At 44.5% G+C, this 19,714-nt stretch overlaps 1 protein-coding gene across 3 annotated transcripts in view; it reads right to left on the bottom strand.

Moving 5' to 3' along the window:
- Positions 1-19,105, bottom strand: part of ADAM19 (ADAM metallopeptidase domain 19) — a 79,329-nt gene extending 60,224 nt beyond the window's left edge. For all 3 annotated transcript variants that reach the window (XM_045902059.3, XM_064596605.1, XM_064596607.1), the window contains exons 1-3: positions 18,906-19,105; positions 16,147-16,232; positions 11,612-11,682 (exon numbers count right to left, since the gene is read on the bottom strand). In XM_045902059.3, the coding sequence (XP_045758015.1) occupies positions 11,612-11,682; positions 16,147-16,232; positions 18,906-18,972 (224 nt within the window). In that variant the 5' untranslated portion in view covers positions 18,973-19,105. The remainder of the gene's footprint in view (positions 1-11,611; positions 11,683-16,146; positions 16,233-18,905) is intronic.
- Between the last annotated feature and the right edge of the window lie 609 nt (positions 19,106-19,714).

Genomic DNA, 19,714 nt, shown 5'->3' with positions numbered 1-19,714 from the left:
TACAGGAAACAAACTGTTGGTTATGGGGGGGGAGGGCGGGCTTGAAATATATGAAGAGGATTAAGAGGTACAAACTTCCAGTTATAAAATAAACAAGTCATGGGGATGTCATACACAGCATTGGGAATATAGTCAACGATACTGTAATAACTTTGCATGGTGACAGATGGTAACTAAACTTATCATGGGGATCATTTCATAATGTATAAAAATATCAAATCATATGTCCCTGAAACTAATAGGATACTGTAGTCAATTATACTTCAATAAAAAAGACAAAAAACAGCCTCCCCTCCTTGCTCCTGCAAGACAGAGCTCCAAGTAACTGTCCTTAGGGAAGCTTTCTCTATCCCCAGTCAGAAACTTATTTTTATTTCCCACCTGCCTCCTCAGCCATGTACTTTCAACTCTATTATTAAATTTGTAATCTGCCTTGAATTATGCTGCTTGTATGTTTTCTCTCCCGCAGAGAGCAAACTGCCAGAGGGCAAGGATGGTGTGTTTCCATCTATCTACTCCCTACAGCACATAGTGTTGGAGTTTACATGTATGTGCTCAAGGAACATTTGCTGAAATCAACCTTATGGAATGGAGCCAAGTTAGCTGGCTTAGAAGGCAGGAGATCCATCAACTAATGAATGAATAAACAAAATGTGGTATATCTATACAATGGAATGATATATAACAACAAGGAATGAAGTACTTATAAATGCTATTCAACATGGATACAACTCACAAACATTACCTTAAGTGAAAAAGACCAGACACACACACCCACACCCACACACAAACATACTGCATAATTTCTTTTATATGAAATATCCCAAATTGCCAAATCGAGACAGAAAGTAGATTAGTGGTTGCCTATTGCTGATGGGGGTGTGGGAGAATGAGGAGTGCCTGCTCATATTAGTTTGTAAGGACGGCCTTCACAAAGTACCACAAACTGAATGGTTTAAAAAACAGATTTATTTTCTCACAGTTCTGGACGCTAGAAGTCTAAGATCAAGGGGTTGGCGAGCCATGCTTCCTATGAAAGCACCAGGGAAGGATCTGCTCCAGGCCTCTCTCCCAGCTTCTGAGGGTCCTTGGCTTGTGGCAGCATGACCTCAGTCTTCACACAGCATTCTCCCTGTGCACATCTGTAGCCAAATTTCCCCTTTTTATAAGGATACCAGTCATGCTGGATTAGGTGCCCACCTTACTCCATTATGATTTCTCTTAACTGATTAAATCTACAAGGATTCTATTTTCAAATAAGGTCATTCTGAGGTCCTCAGGGTTAGGGCTTCAACATATGAGTTTGGGGGACACATTCAACCCATAAAACTGTTAATAGCTTCTTTTTTAGAGTCATGAAATGTTCAAAAACTAGAACATGTGGGGTTACACAACTCTATAAAACATTCAATTGTATACTTTAAGTGGATAATCTATATGGTATATGCGTTATAGATCAATAAAGCTGTTTTTAAAAATGGCAAGAGAGTTTTGCTTAAAGAGTGTGCCCAAGCTCAGAAATCAACCCATTGGTGAGAGTGTGTGAAAACAAGTTCTCTCCACAAGGACTATAGGATGTAACTTAGAGAGAAGCCAAAGTAAATGTGCTTTATCCATGTGTTCCATGTAAAGTCCCCTGATCCAGTGATTGAAACCTAGAAGGTGATCCTCTAGAAGAACCTTCCAAAGAATACAAGGGTGTTCACTTCAACACTATTTGTTAAAAATGAAAAAAAAAAAAAAAAAGAAGAAGAAGAAAAGAAGCAGCTTTGAATGCCCATCAATATGGGGTAATTACATTAATCGTGACATCTTTATTATTACTTAATCTGGATGATGGGTATATGGGGATTCATTATTTTATTCTACTCTGTGTGCATTTGATGATTTTTCATTATAAGAAATTTTCAAAGTTAATTACGGCATACACATACAAGGTAATATCATACAGCCATTAAAAATTGTCACATAAAATTCATCTGATAAATTTACATGGAAATGTGTCTGTATATGCTCTCACACTCTGCTGTCTAACTACAAAATGGTACAGCCTTTGGGGGTAGAAGCTGTGGAGTGAGAGGTACAACTGATGAAAATTTAAACCATTTTAAACATATATGCTAAATGACCTTGCAACTCAATCTGTAGGTATCAATCCTACAGAGATGTTTGCAAATGTTCTTAAAGACAATGCGTCAGCTGATTACTGCAGCATTATTTGTCGTAGCAAGAAATTGGAAACCTAACTGTCCATTAATAGGGAAATTAATAAATTCTGATCCATCCATTTAGTGGAATCCTATGGCACCATTAAAAAGAATGAGACAGACCTATAGATATGCTAATATGGAAAGATAGTGAAGATAAATAATAAAAAAGCCAATTACAGAATAGCATATAAAGCATAATCTTGTTTATTTTGAAACTCTATTACTTGTGTAATTTTTTTTCTAGAATTTTATTATCAAACTTTTCACACACTCCAAGAATTTCTTGTGTAAAATTTTTTAAATGATTTGATGATTGTCCGTGCTCTATTTCCAAGTGAAAAAAATGCACATAAAACTGAGGATATAGTATAACCCCCTTTGAGGAAGCTTACACGGAAATTTACAAAGGGTTAAAAAAAAAAACTTACATCAAATAGTAAGTTCGGGGTAAACGCTCCCACACTGGATGCCGGCGATCGATCAGCGATCGTTGTTATCTTAAGGTAAACAACCTGATGGCAAAGGGATCCTCAAACTCAAGAAATCAACTCCTGACTTCCTGACTTCCTCCAAGGGCACGGCTTCCCTTTGCTCGGACAAGGGTCCATCTAAGGCCAGCTGACAGCTTCCTCCCATTCATTTTACCCCATGCTCCCGCTGAAGGGCCGCCAGGAGAAATAAGCTTGAGACAAAAGAAAACCAGGGACATCCTTCCTGGCTACACAGGCAGCCCTGGCTGCAGGTCCCTGGAAGGAGAGAGAGCCGGAACCGGCAAACACATCCTGACCTCCTTATCGGACAGTTCAGGGCTTTGCCAAGGGAGCGGTTGGGCACTGACTCCCAGGCACAGAGAAGACGTACAGTTTGGCTGGAGAGCCCTGCGAAGCTGTATTCATGAGATACAGTGAGGTCAAACTGGCCGTAGCTGGAGAGCAGGAGTGACTTTCCTCTCACGGGCCGTGTGGGCTTTAAGGTCAACCCTCCCAAATTATATTTGGAAACCAACTCAGGGAAATTCTCTATTACTTCATTCCTTTTTTTTTTTTTAAGATTTTTTTTTTTTAATTTATTTATTTGACAGAGAGAGACACAGCAAGAGAGGGAACACAAGCAGGGGGAGCCGGAAAGGGAGAAGCAGGCTTCCCGCCAAGCAGGGAGCCCGATGCGGGGCTCGATCCCAGGACCCCAGGATCATGACCTGAGCCGAAGGCAGATGCTTAACGACTGAGCCCCCCCAGGTGCCCCACTCTTACTTCATTCTTAACTGTTTTTCTGACCCTGCAAAATACAAATAATAGCGACTCTTTATTGCAATTTCGTAGTGCACCAGGCACTGTGTACGTCCTTTGGGAGCATGACGTTATTGAATCCACACAACATCCAGCGAGGTGGCCACTATTATTAGCCCCACCAAGTGGATGAGGAAACAGATTCACAAAGATGAAGTGACTTGCCAAAGCTTACATCGCCAGTGGGGGCAAGGAGCCAGGCTCTGAAGCCATACGCACCTGGACAACACTACTACCATACACTTTAGTCCAGATCCTAATCAGGGCCTAGGACGGTTAGAAGGAAAGGGACCAGGGAGGGTAGGACGGGGAAGTAATACCAGTTCTAACAAGACAGAGCATACTAAGCAAGGACAAGGCTCTGAGAAGCAACATCTAGCCACAGCTAAGAGCCTGGGCTTCGGAGTCAAACAGATCTAGCTTCACATCCTGGCTCTGCCCTTCCCTCCCAGGGGCCCTGGAGCAAGTCACCCCGCTCCATTCCTCAGGGTCCCCATCTGCCAAATAAGGCCAATACAAGTCCCTCCACCTCAGAGCTGTTGTGAGAATTCACTTATATGAACCACCTAGAGACCTCAGAACAGTGCCTGCTCTGTAGGCATCTTCTACATGGTAACAGCTACAATTATCATGATTATTGACATCATTATTAATATGTGACCATCATTCCTCAGCCAGAAGTTACCTAAAGGCAGACTGAGCATCTGAGAATATGACCGGAACTTAGGAAATGCTGATAAATGATAACCACACACACACTATTTCTCAATATGTTTTTCTCTGTCACTTCATACTTGAAGACAGTCACAGGGGCCACATGCAATGCTATGCATTACCAAAACATTTCAGAAAACATTTGTTCTTGCTTTTGCATTAGTAGAAGTTAGTGTGTATTGAAACCCGCTTGTTATGTGTTGGGCATTGTACTGAGCACATCCTAATACATTACCGCTAAACCTCAGATGTATTTGTTTCCTGTGGTTGCTGTCTATCAACATAAGCTTAGTGGCTTTAAACAACAGGAAATTAGTCCCTCCTGGTTCTGGGCCAGAAGAATGACAATAATCCTACCAAGCCAAAATCACTGCGTCAGCAGGACGGCACTCCCTTTGGGAGATGCCATCCCTTGCCTCGTCGGGCTCCCAGTGGCTACCTGAATTCTGTGGCTTGTGGCCACATCATTCCAGTCTCTGCCTCTACGGTCACACTGCCTCCTCCTGTCTATGATCAAGTCTCCCCCTGCCTCCCTTTTATAAATATAATTGTGATTTCACTGAAGACCCACCTAGATAATTCAGGATAATCTCCCCTTCTCAAGATCCTTAACTTAATCACACTTACAAAGACTCTTTTTTGCCACATAAAGTAACATATTCTCCTGTCTCAGTCATTAGAACGTGAATATCTTGGAGAGGGGTCCCTTTTTCAACCTAGCCCACCCTGAAATGAAGGTATTAATATCTACTCTCTATGCATGTGGTAGAAGATAGTAAGAGACAGGTAGATCTGAGTTTGAGTCCCGGCTCTGGCTGACATTGGGTAAATTATTAAACTCCTTACACTTGAGTTTCCTCATTTATAAAATGTGAATAACAGTAATACCTCCCTGGAAGGGTTGCCATGAGGATTATATAGAGCAGTACTGAAGTGCCTCTTCACAGTGACGGGCGCTCAGTACATGCTCACTAAGGAGTGAATATTATTATGAATATAGATGAAGAAATATTCAGAAGGCAGATAGGTGACTTGCCAAAGGCCACCTAACCGGGAAGTGTCAGTGCCTAGAACTAAATCCGGGTCTCTCTGGCACCAAAGCCTGAGCCTGTTCTACTCTATGGGTTATAGTGTTTCAGGTTTAGGTGCTCATGGCCTTCAGAATCAACACATCTAGGTTATTTCAATTCCAGACACTCCCTGATACTCTCTTCTGGCAAATGTACAGCTGCATCCCTTCAGATCAGCACTCTTAATTACTGAAACTGAATTTATGCAATGGACCCTAAGATAGCAATATCATGTCTCCTCCAGTGATTTGGAAATAAATAAAGACCCTGCTTATGTGATAATTTGGCTTGCAAAAAGATCACATTAGATAGGCTGGCAGTCCATTTGGTCTGTAACTCCAGGGGTTCTGGACAACATGGGAAGTGTAGATGAAATCAATCTCAGTCTGCAAAGCTACAATTGGAAACTACAGGACCACGAGATGTCTTTGGGGCAAGGTGCCTAGTACAGTGCTTGGAATTTGTATCCGCTTATGCATTCACTGCCTCAGAGTCAACATGGCAGGGTTAACTTCAGTTCCTGATGCTTGAGAAAACATTTGAAGTACATTTCAGACACTCAGAGGCAGCTCTCATCAAATTATGGTGTCCCCACCCATCCACTCAACCATTTCCTCGGCACCGGGTTCCCTGGGATACACGATCTCCACTGCAGGGAATGGGGAGCCCAGCTGCGTGCTGAGTTTGGAAAAACATTTTGAACGCTTTAGATCTGCCAAATACTTGGTTAAGGAATGATATCCTCTAATTTCTTAAGCCATGTGTATTTTAAGTGAAATGTAATCCATATGTCTGTTGACTCATTTCAATGCGACTCAGTGAAGCATGGTTTACCAAGAGCATTGGGATAGCGTCTAAGCCTTTCTTAAGCTTCTCTTTGATCCAGGAAATTGAATTTTGCCAACAACAAATGAAGCTCCTGACAAGAGAGGGTCAAACAGAGCTGTCCTTTATCCTAGATAAGATGTTAAAGTCTACTCCCAACTCAAGAGGAAACTAGGAAGGTGGAGGCAGCAGAGAGTGCCATGGCCTGGGTGTATTCAGGATTTTGCTCTGGATCAGTTACACATTTCTACCAGGCTTCCTTGGAAGAGAAGTGGAGCACTAGGAGGTGGTAACTAATCCAGCCTGTCTCTTGCTAAAAAACTCCTTTACTGCCTGCTCACTCTCCCCTTCTCCAGTCCTCCTGTATTATACAATTCAAATAGACTTGAGGGAAAAAGGAGAAAATTAGGGTACTAGATCACTCCATTAGCAGTGAATGACTGTTGATTTTCCAGGTTTTCTCTTGATTTCCAGGACAACAAAAGCAGTCTCCTTCCCAGTGGCATCTCTGAAGGACTAATAAGAAATTAGAGAGATGAGGAGAGATTAACGTCAGACGCTACAAACACTGAGCCTCTAAAAGTCCAAATCTGCCTTGACAGTTACTGTTCTCCATGAAGTCTGGAGGTAGACATACACACAAAAGAAAACAAATGTCCACTCTTATTAGCTAGACTCGTGCAGACAGGATCTCCCTTTAGCTAGCTGGCTGGAGCACAACGAATGGAGTGAGACCAAAAGATATTTCTCTCTTTCCCAAGCCAAAATCTGAATCTCAATCATCCTTTGTACTCAAGGGAAGGACAGTATACCAAGGAAATTAAGAGTTCCAGAAATGTGCTCAAGAGACCAGCAGAGAGAAGTGTATGGCCAAAGGTCCTCTGGGCAGAGTGCCCACTGGTTGAGCTGCTCGTGTGCTTTGGAAGGTGACCTTGTAACCTAGTGATCCTGCCCTCGAGTAATGCAGCCCAATGAGCATCCTGCAAGCTGATTCAACAGTTCATTGGGCCCTCCCTGGGAAAAAGTACAGAAGGGAGAAGGGAGTGAGCCAGAGCCTACACTTCCTGGAGGTGTTCATCTCCCTAGATGCTTACAGCTAAGGAAGATTCCATTTGATTTCAGCAAACAAATTTTTGTCTAGTAGAGCTTCTGGGTTGATGAGGCAGTCCTCAGGGCATGGGGGAAATTATATGCAGAAAAAATATTATGGATTTATGCCTCAAACCTGTGGCTTGTGGAAATAGCAGCCTATAATTTCTTCCCTGTCATTTCCCTTCTCGTGTTTGTGTTGCCTAAGTGGTGAGTCCTGAGCTAGCAGTTTGTCCTCAACTTCAAGGTCCGTGGTTTTGGGGCATTTGCCTTTATCCCAGTGCCCTATTTTCAAGGATGTCTCTATAACTGGAGAGCAAACTCCCTAAGGTCGGAAGTTCTTTTCCATTTTTCTACTTACACCATGTCCTTTAAATAGGTAGTGCAAGAAAAAGCTCTTAGAGCCCAACGGGGACTAAATCCCCATTTTACAGATGAGAACGTTAAGACCCAGGAGAGACAGCTGGCTTGTCAATCACGTCTACATCATCTGTCTCTGAGCTCAGTACTCTCTCACGTACCACACTGCCTCAATCACAAGTAAGGCTCTCCTAATAACAGCTGTGCACCAACCTTGGCAGCTTATGTGTATGCATGTGAGTAAATGTAAAGCAACATTATACATACTTTTATTAGTTTCCTCAGATATACAGTTGAGTCTAAAAAAACAAGTATGGAACGAGATACATAGTCTAATCTCATTCTTGTGCCTCCCTCTCCAACAAAAATAGCAGCCGGTATGTGAGTTTCTGTGCAACTGTGTTTATGAGTATCTGTGCGCGTGTTCTCACACACACGGAAAAGGTCCAGGGTATGCCCACCAAACTGCTAACAATGGATTCTCCTTGAGGGTGGGAGACTTTCACTCTTTTACTTACATATTTTGGTATTGCTACATGTTTTACAATGAGCGTGTATTACTTTTGCAGTTAAAAAATCGTGAGCAAGAAATAATAGTAGCTGCCATTTACAGAGTATGGACTAGAAGCCAGGCAGCATGCTGGCTTTCCCCACACCATCTCATTTCATCCTCCCCATGGCTCATGGCATGGGCTATCTTTATATCCCAGATAGGGAAACTGAGACTTAAAGAGAACATACAGCTCCGTAAGGGGCAGTCAGGATCTGAACCTAGGACTGTCCGACATGAAAGCCATATTGAGATTAGCCCTACAAGGCCAGTCCTTTTCACCTGCACTCAATAAACGGTGTGCGTCTTCCATGGGAATGCCAACCATTTATCCTGAGTTGCTTCACAGCAGGAAAAGGCTGCCGCTTGTCATGTTATTGAATTAAGACAACTTGGGGTGTCTGCTTCCTGAGCTGAAGGCCCGTTTGCTACGTGCCCGCTCTCCCGGCCCATCCCCCTGCTCCTCCATCCTCACCATTCTTGGCAATCTCTCCATGTGTGAATTCCATTAAAGGTCTGCTCACTGCTATTTTGGGCCATGCATTAGCATTCGGGCTTTGACTTGATGGGAGAAGGCCAGACACCTCAGGATGATGAAAAATAAATTAGAAATGTCCTCTCCCTTCCCTCACAAATCCCAGAAGCCCTTGCCCACAGCCCTTGCCCTGAGAGGCCTGAGAATCCAATATATGGGGAAATGTATGGGGGGTGGGGAGCTACGGAGAAAGGGAAACTTCATAACCTATCAGGGGCTTTGAACTTGGCTGTTGCTTCTTCTTGGGAATTGTCATCTCTTAGCTGTCCACAAGGCTCACTTCCTCACCTCCTTCAGGTCTTGACTCCAATATCAATTCACCACCAAGGCCTTTGCTGGCCACCGTTCTGGAAAGCCCCCCCGCTCCCGACCCCTCCCCCGACCCCCACTTTGGTTCCGCCATAGCGCGCATCTTTGGGTATACCACAGTTCACTTGTTCATTTGTTTACTGTTCCTGCCACTGGAATATAAGCTCCATAAGGGCAGAACTGTTCTACTCACAGCCAGGTTCCCAGTACTGACACTGGGGCCAGCAACGCTACGGATGCATAACAGATGAATAACAATGAATAAATCCATTGAGGAAATTAAGAACCAGAGCTTGAGAAGTCACCTGGCACAGAGCCTAGCTTCCCCTCAAGTATCATGGGATTACAAAAACTTTAATGCAGCAATTTGAAAAAATCAGAAAAGCCTCACTCCCCCACCCCCCACCCCCGAGCCGTTCTGAATCCGGACTCACAAGCACCATGAATGAGAAGGCTTGGGGAAATAAACACACTAGGAAGTCGTGTGCAGTTAGAGTTCCGCTTGCTAACACATGTTCAAAAACAAAAAGCCCAATTTAGACGAAAATAGCAGGAAGCCGTCCCCCAGGGATACCTGGTGAGGTCATACAGCTTGGCTCTGCTGCTTCCATTTTTGTCAAGTCTCCTGCCTTCTGCCAGCTCAAGGAGGCCAGGAAGCACATCCAGCCCCCCGCTGCTCACTGGGAAACCAAAGGGCTGCCTGGAGAAGCTGACAATAGAACTACATGAGGGCTCTGCTCTGAAGCTCTCATGTGGGACCATAAAACTCACCACCGTGCCTGATCACTCACCGTGTGCTCTATAAGCACGTTGTGCACACTGCCTATTCACAACCACCCTATGGAGTTAGCACTACTATCCTCATTTTATAGATGAGGACATTGAACTTACACAAGTTGCAGCAATTTGCCCCAGATTACACAGCTAGGAACTAAACCTCTCTTTCTCCAGACCCAAGCCAAGAACTCAAATGATCCTAGTCTCACCTCTCTCAATTACTTGTTGGGCAACCTTCGGCAAGTGCCTGCCTATCGCTCTCTGATTCAAAGTTTCTACAACCATGCATAAGACCATCGTGCCCAGGGTTTTCTAAGACATCTTCCTCCTTGAACTTCCTATGGCCTCTTGCACAGGTTCCAAAACACAAGGGAAGGATGAGTCCCGGCATCCCATTTACCCATGACATCCCCCCCCATCACTTGGACTGCCCAGAGGAAGCTGAAGGGTCAAATGGTCCACTTGAGGCCGAATAGGACAGATTAGGCTCAGGTGGCAAGAGGAGACATTCAGCCTAGAGCTGGAGGGCTGGAGCCACGAGAAATGGAAGCAGGTTCCTGAGAGACCGACAAGAAGAGACCCTCCGAAGGCATTTCCTGCAGGACCAGAGGAAGACAACACAAGGAGAAATCCCAAACAGGCAGAGTCGACACCTTCTGGGGCCATAGCCAGCCAATTCTGTTCCAGGCAAATGGGACAAAAGGAAGCCATTCTTGGGGTGGTTTCACTGTTAGGAGGAAAGTACCAAAAATGATTGAGATGCCCAACTTCCCAGCTTCCCAGAGGCCACCATAGACTGGAGGCCGAGGAAAGATGTGGATGAAGCCCATTGCTGTACACGCTGCTTAAGGCATGCTTTTACCATACTTCCAACCCTACTCACCCTCCTTTGCAAGTATCCAAAAGCCCAAATTTGGAATAATTTATGTTCTTGCTTTCTACCCGAGCTTAGCAGCCATTCCCATCCTTCTGGATATGGGAAGGTCTCTATCCATCCCTTTCTTGGCAGTGATGCATCTGATTACTCATCTGCTTCCAGGGGACTCCAGAGGCTGCCAAGAGGAGGCAGGCAGTTCTCTGAGCCATGCAGCCTTATCTGTGAGGTCTGTGAGGCAGAACTAGTTAGTGGGAAAATACCAGAGGCCTCAGCATCCCCCATCCAAGTAAGGAGAGCGCTCGGGGGGCCAAGCAGATTGGGAATGGCCGACGAGCAGCCATGCTTATGTCAATTCACCTGCTCAATAAAATGAATCAAGATACAAATGCGCTTAATGGCAAATCAATGTGGAAATATTCCTGAGCCAGGCAGCCACCCGAGATGAATGAGATTAGGAAGATGGAGGAATCAGCCTGATGAAGCCAGGAGACTGCTGACCATGCCTTTACTGGCAGAATCTCAGACTTAGCTGACCCAGAACACATGGAGCAGCCTGCGTTTGAGGCACCAAATCCCACAACACTCCGCCCTGCCTCTCTCTCTGCTTTCTGCTGTTTTCCTCTAATCTCCTTCACTTCCTGCCATGCGCTGTGCTGGAGCTGGTATGTCAGCTGCCAAAGTCCTCCATTCCATCCCGCCCTTCGTCTCACACACACACACACACACACACACACACACACACACCCCTGTGTGCCTGCAGTGAACTCTAGGAAGCCCCGGAAATACAGCCAGAGGAAATTCAAGGAAGACATTAAACGGTCCAGTAATTTCACAGCAAGTCAAGAGATTGGGGATATGCTGTCTTTGCAAGACACTCCCTGCAAAGGAACCAGAATGAGCGCTTGGTGATTTCACAAACTGCTTCCTTCCAAAACAGTGGCACCTACATCCGGCATTGACATGGAAGTGAACTGTTTCATTATGGATAAATGAGGAGTCCACTTACTCATTCTTCTCCAGGTCCAAGATGAATTCTCGCCCCTCGGCCGTTACCCTGAGCTCAGCTTTGAGTGGATGCTAGAAGCAACAACAAAAGAATGTCAGTTCCTAAAAGCAGGGGACAAGGCTCCCAGGAACAGGCACAGGATCTAGCACAGTGCTCTGACATTGATCCACAGGAAGTAAACGAGAAAGGGTCAATTGCATTTCCAGCCCAAACATGAAATGACTTCAGCCCCCAAAGGACCCTGTTCCCCTCCCCCACCTGCCTCCTCCTCACACACAAAGGAAAGAAACTCCAAGCTGAAATGTGATGTAAGTGCTTCCATGCAGGTCTGGTCAAGGCAAACACTCGACAACACGATCTTCGACAGTAAATTTTCTGTGCAGTCAGATCTGGATTCAAGGGCTAGCTCTCACACTGCAGTTGTGTGAACCTGGGCACGTTACTGAAGCTCCCTACAACTCAGTTTCCTTATTTGTAAAACAGATAGTAACAGTCAGCCTTATGGGAATCTTGTAGCAATTAAGCGACACAGTATATGTAAATAATGTCACAGAGCCTGGCACAGAGAAAACCGCTGATACTTGCTGTCTATTATCGAAAATACCAGGAGAACCCTCTTCCGAGTGAGTTCGTATTTTATTTCATTTTGTCTCTCAATTTGGATACCCCCCCAACCATTTCAGAGGAGACAACTAGGAGAAACTCCAACTGAAGTTTTGTAGGTCCAAAAGAAGGTACATTTTAAAAACACATGAGAAAAACTTACAGATGGCCAAATGAGCAGCATAGCCAGAAGAGATCATTTAAGTTATCATACAAATGGCCAATAAGCATGAAAAACATGTTCAGCATCACTGGTAACTGTTCTCCACCAAAAAGCAAAATTTTTTAGATACCTTTAAAAAAAAATCACAGTGACAGAGATTTTTTAAAACCCATAAATCACAATGAGCATACTGAAAAATAGGCACTCTCAGACCCTACCAGTAAGAATTTAAATAGATACCAACTCAGTGGAAAATAATTTGACAGATGGACCAAGAGTTTTTAAATGTTTAGACCGTCTGACTCTAACACAAAACTCTATCTGAAGAGAACAAATAGAAGCACAGGCAAAGGTTTATACACAGGGATGCTCATTACTTATAATAATGACTAATGAAATATAACTTGAATGTCTAAAAATAGGAGAATAGTTAAATAAATGATGATCAATCATATGACAAAACACTCAATAGTCATTAAAAATGATGACTTTAAATAATTTTTTTTTTTTTTTTTTTTTTAAGATTTTATCCATCCACTTGACAGAGAGAGACACAGCGAGAGAGGGAACACAAGCAGGGGGAGGGGGAGAGGGAGAAGCAGGCTTCCCGCGGAGCAGGGAGCCCGATGCGGGGCTCGATCCCAGGACCCTGAGATCATGACCTGAGCCGAAGGCAGACGCTTAACGACTGAGCCACCCAGGCGCCCCTAGATGACTTTAAATAATTTTTAAACTATCAAGAAAGTATACATAATAATTATTAAGCACACGAAGGCTCAAAACAACACTGTATATTTTATTTAAATATACTTTTGTAGAAAGAAAGAAATCAAAAAGTTACCATAGTGACCTCTCAGCAGTAGGACCATGGTTGATTTTATTTTCTTTGTGCATCTTTCCATGTTTTTAGAATTGCTTTTATATTTTAAAATAGAAAGGGATTTCCATCTCTTTTTACCTTATTATTGTGGAAAATTATGCAACTAATGAATCGTTGAACACTACAACAAAAACCTATGATGTACTATATGCTGGCTAACTGAACATAATAAAAAAAAAATAAAAATTAAAAAAAAATTTTTTTAATTTTAAAAAAAGAAGGAAAAAAAATTCAAGTCATAATAAACTTCCATGCTTCAACAATTCAACTTAAGGTGGTTGAACTTATTTCGAAGGGAAAAGTTATTTATTTGAAATGAGATATTTACATATTTAAGCATATTAAAAACAGGATCTCTAAATACATGTTCTCTAACTTGGGACCAAGGAACTGATAAACTCCTGAAGTTGACCCCAAAGCTTAGTTTCAGCATCAGAGAAAGTGGGCCCACTGCTTTGCCACGTCTGGTTGTAGGGGCCTTCCTCTTCCAAGCACACTCCGCTTTTTATCTGCCCCAAACTGCACTTCCCTTTAGGGTCCTAGGCACTGGGCATCCCTGAGCTATTCAGGCCACCAAGGGCTCCGATGAGATCAGCATTGCATTCTGATCCAGGAAGCTTGGGCAACCCTGTCCTTTGCTATTTTTGTACTAATTCATCCTATTGACTTCTCTTAAAAAGGGACATTTCAAAACCATGGGGAGAGGAAGGTGGTTGTTTGCCCAATAACTTTCACTAAGGGATCCACATCTCTGTTTCTGATGCCCTGATTCCGCTCTGATAACACCTATTCTGGTTGCTGATCCTTTGCCACTTTACCCTGGGATATTCCAGACAAGGACCCTGTCCAGTGAACATTAAGCATCAGGGACATAGTCCCAAGTGGGCATCTGAGGAAAAGTACACAGCAACAGAGCTGTAGCAATTCCCTTATTCAAGGAGTAGATGTCCACGTGACAGTCCACACAAAAAGGGAAAGTTGACACAAATCAAAGCACTGTCACCTCTCCTCCAAAGAGACACAAGCTGCAACCTGAGTACAAATATTTACAAGTGGGTAATCCAAAAATATTTCTTTCTGGTGTGGAAGACGCTGAGACACTGATATTTAAAATATGTTGTCACTTGTTTCCAAGGGACACTTCAAGCAAAACAATGAAACGGCTCTATCAGGATCTATGCATCTTCCCTGTTGACTTTTCCCTTGCAACCCCACTCTGTGCTAGGAAGGGGCAACATCACCTCTCCTAGAAGGCGGAGGGAGTCGACCCACTGGTTATCCTTCCCACAGGGAAAGGTTAAAATTCCTTTCCCTTTAAGGGTAGATTAAATAAATCTTCAGCTTCACAGGGTATCAGAAATCTGTCCTATATATGTGCACCGCCCCCCTTAAGATCTAGTACAATACTTATTATTCAGTGACTGTTCAATTAATCTTTGATGAATGAATTAATTACATAAATGAGAATAAGAGGCCTGACTGAAACCTACCTTCTACTCTCTCTCTGACATTCATTCATTTTTTCATTCAACAAATACTTATGGCACCAGGCAGTGTGCTGACTCTTCCTACAAAATACAATGACCCAGATTCTGGGCAGACAATGGCTAGGAATAAAGACAGGATCTGGAGCTCCACTTTGCTTCTCAGGCCCTTCCTGAGGATGCCGGGCATCCCACATCTGTAAGAAACAAAGAACCTCTACAGAAAGTATCGGAGCCATTCCTCGAGCAATAATAGATATGTTGGACTATCCAAGATCCTAATTTTTAAAAATAACCTTCTCTAGGAAGGCATCCATCAATCTGTCTAGATTTTTCCTGAAGCTATTTTCAGCCTTTCCTACTTTTTGATGAAATGAGGTTCATGCCTTTATTGTCTTTAGGATAAAATGTTACTTACTTTCATTTCTCCCAAATTTGTTACTGGAAGTTCCCTTAATAAATTCAAATTGAAGCATTTTGGACATGTGTGTATTACCCTAGCCATAACTTCAAGGATTCCAGGCATTTCTCCTCTCCATTTACCTTTCCACAAAGTCTGAAATCTTCCCTGACAAAGCTCTCTCTCCATTCTCTTCTACTATAATCTTGCTTTTTTATATGCTGCCCAATAAATCATAGACCCTTTGAGCCCCAAAGGACCTTATTAACTATCACTTCTCCCCAGCCCTCTCTATTCCTATCCCCTCGAAGCCCTATTTTATAAATGAGGAATCTGAAGTTCAGAAAGTAGAAGGTCCCATAGCTGGTTACTGGCACACAGCAACTGTCTTCCTTTCTAGCTCTTTCATGTCTCACTTGAACTGTAAAGACCAGAACCACAAAGAATACCCTGGATGTCCAGGTCCTCTTTGCAGAACAGGATAATGTTTTCTGTCTTGTTCCCAATCCCCTTGATAAAGCCTGTGCATTTTGCTGGTGTCATGGCCCAAGGAGCCTATTGCATTTTAAGATATATCCCCGAGTAGTAGATTCCTCCCTTGTCTCTTAAAAATAGCTTGAATTATTATTTTTCTCTCCAAGTACATTATCTTGTCAATAAAGTAAAGCATGTATTATATAGAGCAAAAATAACAGTGACAATATTTAATCAATTCCATTTGAGAGCTGGTGATTTTTGTGACACATATTTGCACTTAGCTTGTGTCAGCATTAATAATTTTCATTTCCTCAACTAATAGCATTTGGAAGTGTTCTAGAAGTTTGTCACACAATGAAGGAAAGTCCCGTCTGGGATTTTCAAAACCAATGCACAGAGAGGATAGAGCAGGCCAGAAACAGAACTAATAGCAATGACGCTTCCAGGAAAGTTGGGAAGGTGGCCCCACATCTCACAGAATGGACTTGTCAGCTCCTGGCTCTGTAAATGAAATATTTTGTGTCTTACCTTTTCTTTCGTGGGGCTTTCTGCAGTCTTCCACTGAGGTATTATTCGCTCATGCTGTAGCTGGGCGCTGCCTTCCCCATTTCCTCCTGCCAATACAGGATGCACAACCATTGGAATTCCAGAACTCTGCACCCTAGCTAAGCTAGGCATGCACCGCCAACGGGAAAAAGCCCCTTATTGGGTCATTAGAAGAACACCTGCTGGAGGCCAGGCTCTTGGCACTTCCTATAGGTCAGGCACTCTGCTAGTTTTTGGCCATATAGTGGTAAACAGGGATAACAAGGTCTCTGTAGTCCTCACAGTTTACCTTCTAGAGGTGGGAGATGTACAATACACAAATATTCTCAAATGGTCTAATAGGGTCATAGAATAAAGAGACACTGAAGAGGAGGTGTCTATTTTAGACAGGATGTTTAGCAAAGATGGCATTTGAGACCTGAGAGACTGGAAGAAGGCAGCCATTAAAAGATCTGGGGGAAGAGTGCCCCAGGGAGAAAGAGCAGCAAGTGCAGTGATCCTGCCTGAGCAGAAGGTGACTTGGCCCAGTGAAGGAACAAGCAGAAGGTAGAGGTAGCTAGAATCTAGTAAATGAGCAGGGAAGGTGGTAGGAGACATGGGTCTGAGATCACAGAGGCCATGGCAAGTGTCTGGATTTTATTATAAATAGACTTGGAAGGCACTGGAGGGTTTAGACACAGAGCAATATGGTCTGTAGTTGGTTTTTAAAAGATTATTCTGCCTGCTGGGTGGAGATGGGGGGTATAATGGGGGAGGGGGTGGGCATAAGAATAGAAGCAAGAAGGCGAGGCTGGAGACCTGGTGAGAGATGATGGTGGCTCAGACTAAAATGAGCTCAGTAGAGAGGAATGAAGTGGTCGGATTCTGGGTATGTTCTGGAAGTCAGGCCCATGGGTTTTTCCCCCTGAGCTTCAGTTTGCTCATCTGTAATATGAAGACAATGATACCGGCCTGCCTATCTCACAGCAGTGCTGGGGAGAGTCACCATGAAACTGCTCCTACATCCACAAAGCATCATCACATTACCCTGAGCTTCCTAATGGCAAGTTTACGTTTATAGATCACTTCCTACTTTCCAAATCACTATCACCCCTCGGTTCCCCTTCATCCTCAAGACAAGATACGCAGCAGGATTTCTATTTTCCAAGAAAGGTGAGCTGCAACAAGTCTTTCCTTGTTCTAGGTACCACCGACCTCAAACACCTTTTGCAGATAACCTTAATAAAGCGGTATTTCCCCATGACCTAGATAAATTAGTCTCCACAGGAAGGGGCCAAATCCACAGGACTCCTGGGGTGGGGGTGAGGACTCCAAGATCTATTCTTTCTACACCAACCACATCGATCACATAGAATACAATGAGTGGTATGAAAGCTGGCTACAGTTGTGCTGCTAGAGTGGCAGGATTATGAGTGATTGATGTTCCTTTCAGATTACTGATATAATGTATTCTCAATCAAAATATATCTGAAAAATAATCTCACTAGACAAGCATTAGTTTCATAGTACTGGTAAAAATCAGAAGCAATGCATTCATTTATTCATAATGTGTTTTCTGAATGCTTAACTATCTACCAAGTACTATGCTAGGTACTTGATATTCCTGGGTGGACCAGAGAGGCATATCCCTGCTCTGTGGCTCTGATAAGTCTAGATTCTTTGCAACAAAAAGGAATTATATGATATTTAATGGAATGTTTAAAGGAATGAAATTATCTTTATGATTGCAAAAAAAAAAAAAAATACTGAAAGCAAGGCTAAATAAGAGAGGAACAGAGTACATCTTAAGAAAAATAGTTCAAAACTTGCAAATGAGGCAAAAAGCAAGCAGGATGCCCTTTCAATGTCACACTGGAGAGTTGTTTAACAGGCCCTCCCATAGATCACCACATTTTTCTAGGGGAATGCACCTTGGTTTGACTTTCTAAATTTACAACAAATTAAAAAAAACATACTGTGTGAAGTTACATGTTAGCTGTAGATTTTTGTCTGGTAGAGATGCAAATGACTTCGGTATGGTAGAGAGAGAACTGAGAATTAAGATTGGTTGACCCTATGGGGGCATTGACCACTTTTGTATCTGTCCCAGTGCACGACTTCAACATTTTCTCTGATGCTTGTACCATCCGTTCCTCTCATGCTTTGAACCAGCTTTACCATTCTACTCACCGCCTCATTAATGAATTGAAGGAATCTCTGCTACCCATTCATCCTATATTTGTATGAGTCATGTTTTTAACTTTTTGAAAATTACACTTCTGCGATTTCTTGATGTAATCTACAGTCATTAAAAGCATGTTTTTGGAGAATGTAACGATGTGGGCTCATAATGTGAAGTGGAGAATGCGAGGCACAAAACTGTACATATGGTATGGTTCCAATTTTATCAATATATATTTATAGGAACACACACACAAAGACTGGAGAGAAGAGGAGAGACTAGGAAAGCAGCGGGAAGAGAAGCCAAAAGCAGAAAAACAGTGGAAAAAGAGAACGAGGGCGAGGGAGGCAAGCCAGGGAGGGGACCGGCTGTTTTCCGCCTGCTCTGGGTCTCCCGGACCCCCACCACCTCCCCGGGCGCACAACGTGGGAACAAAGCCCGGGTTCCCAGGCTGGGGGACCTCGGGGAAGCAGCCCCGCGGAGCTGCAGGGGGCGACTCCCAGGTCCTCGGGCCACCCAGCGCACCCGCCTCCATCCTCCCCCAGCCTCCCCCCACCCCCCCACGCGCCCAGCCACTTACTTCTGGTCCACCCCGGCAGGGCGAGCGCCAGCAGGCAGAGCCGGACGGCGCCCACGCCCCCGGGCATGGTGGCAGCCGCCCCTCGCGCGCTCCGCGTTCACAAGCACGCGGCCATGCCAGCCCCCCGGCCAGGCGGCGGCGCGTCTGGAACCCACTGCTAGCCCAGCGCCTCCCAACCCCGCTCCCAGCCATCGGCAGCGACGCTCCGCCCTCAGCTCCGCAGGGCTCCGCCGCGGGGTGGAGGAGGGGACGCGCCCGCCCGGAGGGGAGGCGGGGCGGGACGGACCGCCGGGAAGGAGCCCGGGGGCACCCCTGGGAGCCGGTCGGCTCAGGTGATGGGGAGAAGCGGAGGGAGAGTCCGAGCCCACGGAGGGGCCGGCTTCACGGTGGGCGCGGCCTGGGGAGGGTCGGGGGCTCGGGCTTCTAGGAGTTAAACTGGACCCCTCTCTGCACAGGGGCCCCTTTCCTCTGTCCCGCACTATGCTAGACGTCTTGGGTGACACCCAGAGGCTACTCACCCAGCACCGTGCCCCCGAGGCCGCTACGCGTGGAAGCAGGCTCTGAAAGAGTTAACCGAACCACCAGGCACAAAAAACTAAGTGCTATATGGAGTTGTTTTCTTAGCAGGACACAAATCAAGGAGCCATTCCTCTGACTGGGAGGAGGAGGGTAGTGGAGAGAGGGTTCCCAGGGGAGAAGACATCTGAGCTCTGAGAGAGGAAGAGAAATGGAGCACCAGACAGAGAAAACGGAGTAGACAAATACACTAGGGCAGGAAAGCCCACGGGCTGTATTGGGGGAGAAACAGA

The sequence above is a fragment of the Mirounga angustirostris genome, unplaced genomic scaffold (genome assembly GCF_029215605.1).
Source record: "Mirounga angustirostris isolate CCGP_5_RB_7025 unplaced genomic scaffold, mMirAng1.0.hap1 SCAF_7, whole genome shotgun sequence".
In the NCBI taxonomy this organism is placed as follows: domain Eukaryota; kingdom Metazoa; phylum Chordata; class Mammalia; order Carnivora; family Phocidae; genus Mirounga; species Mirounga angustirostris.
The sequence above is the reverse complement of the archived record's forward strand: the minus strand, read 5'-3'. Positions and strand labels throughout refer to the sequence as shown.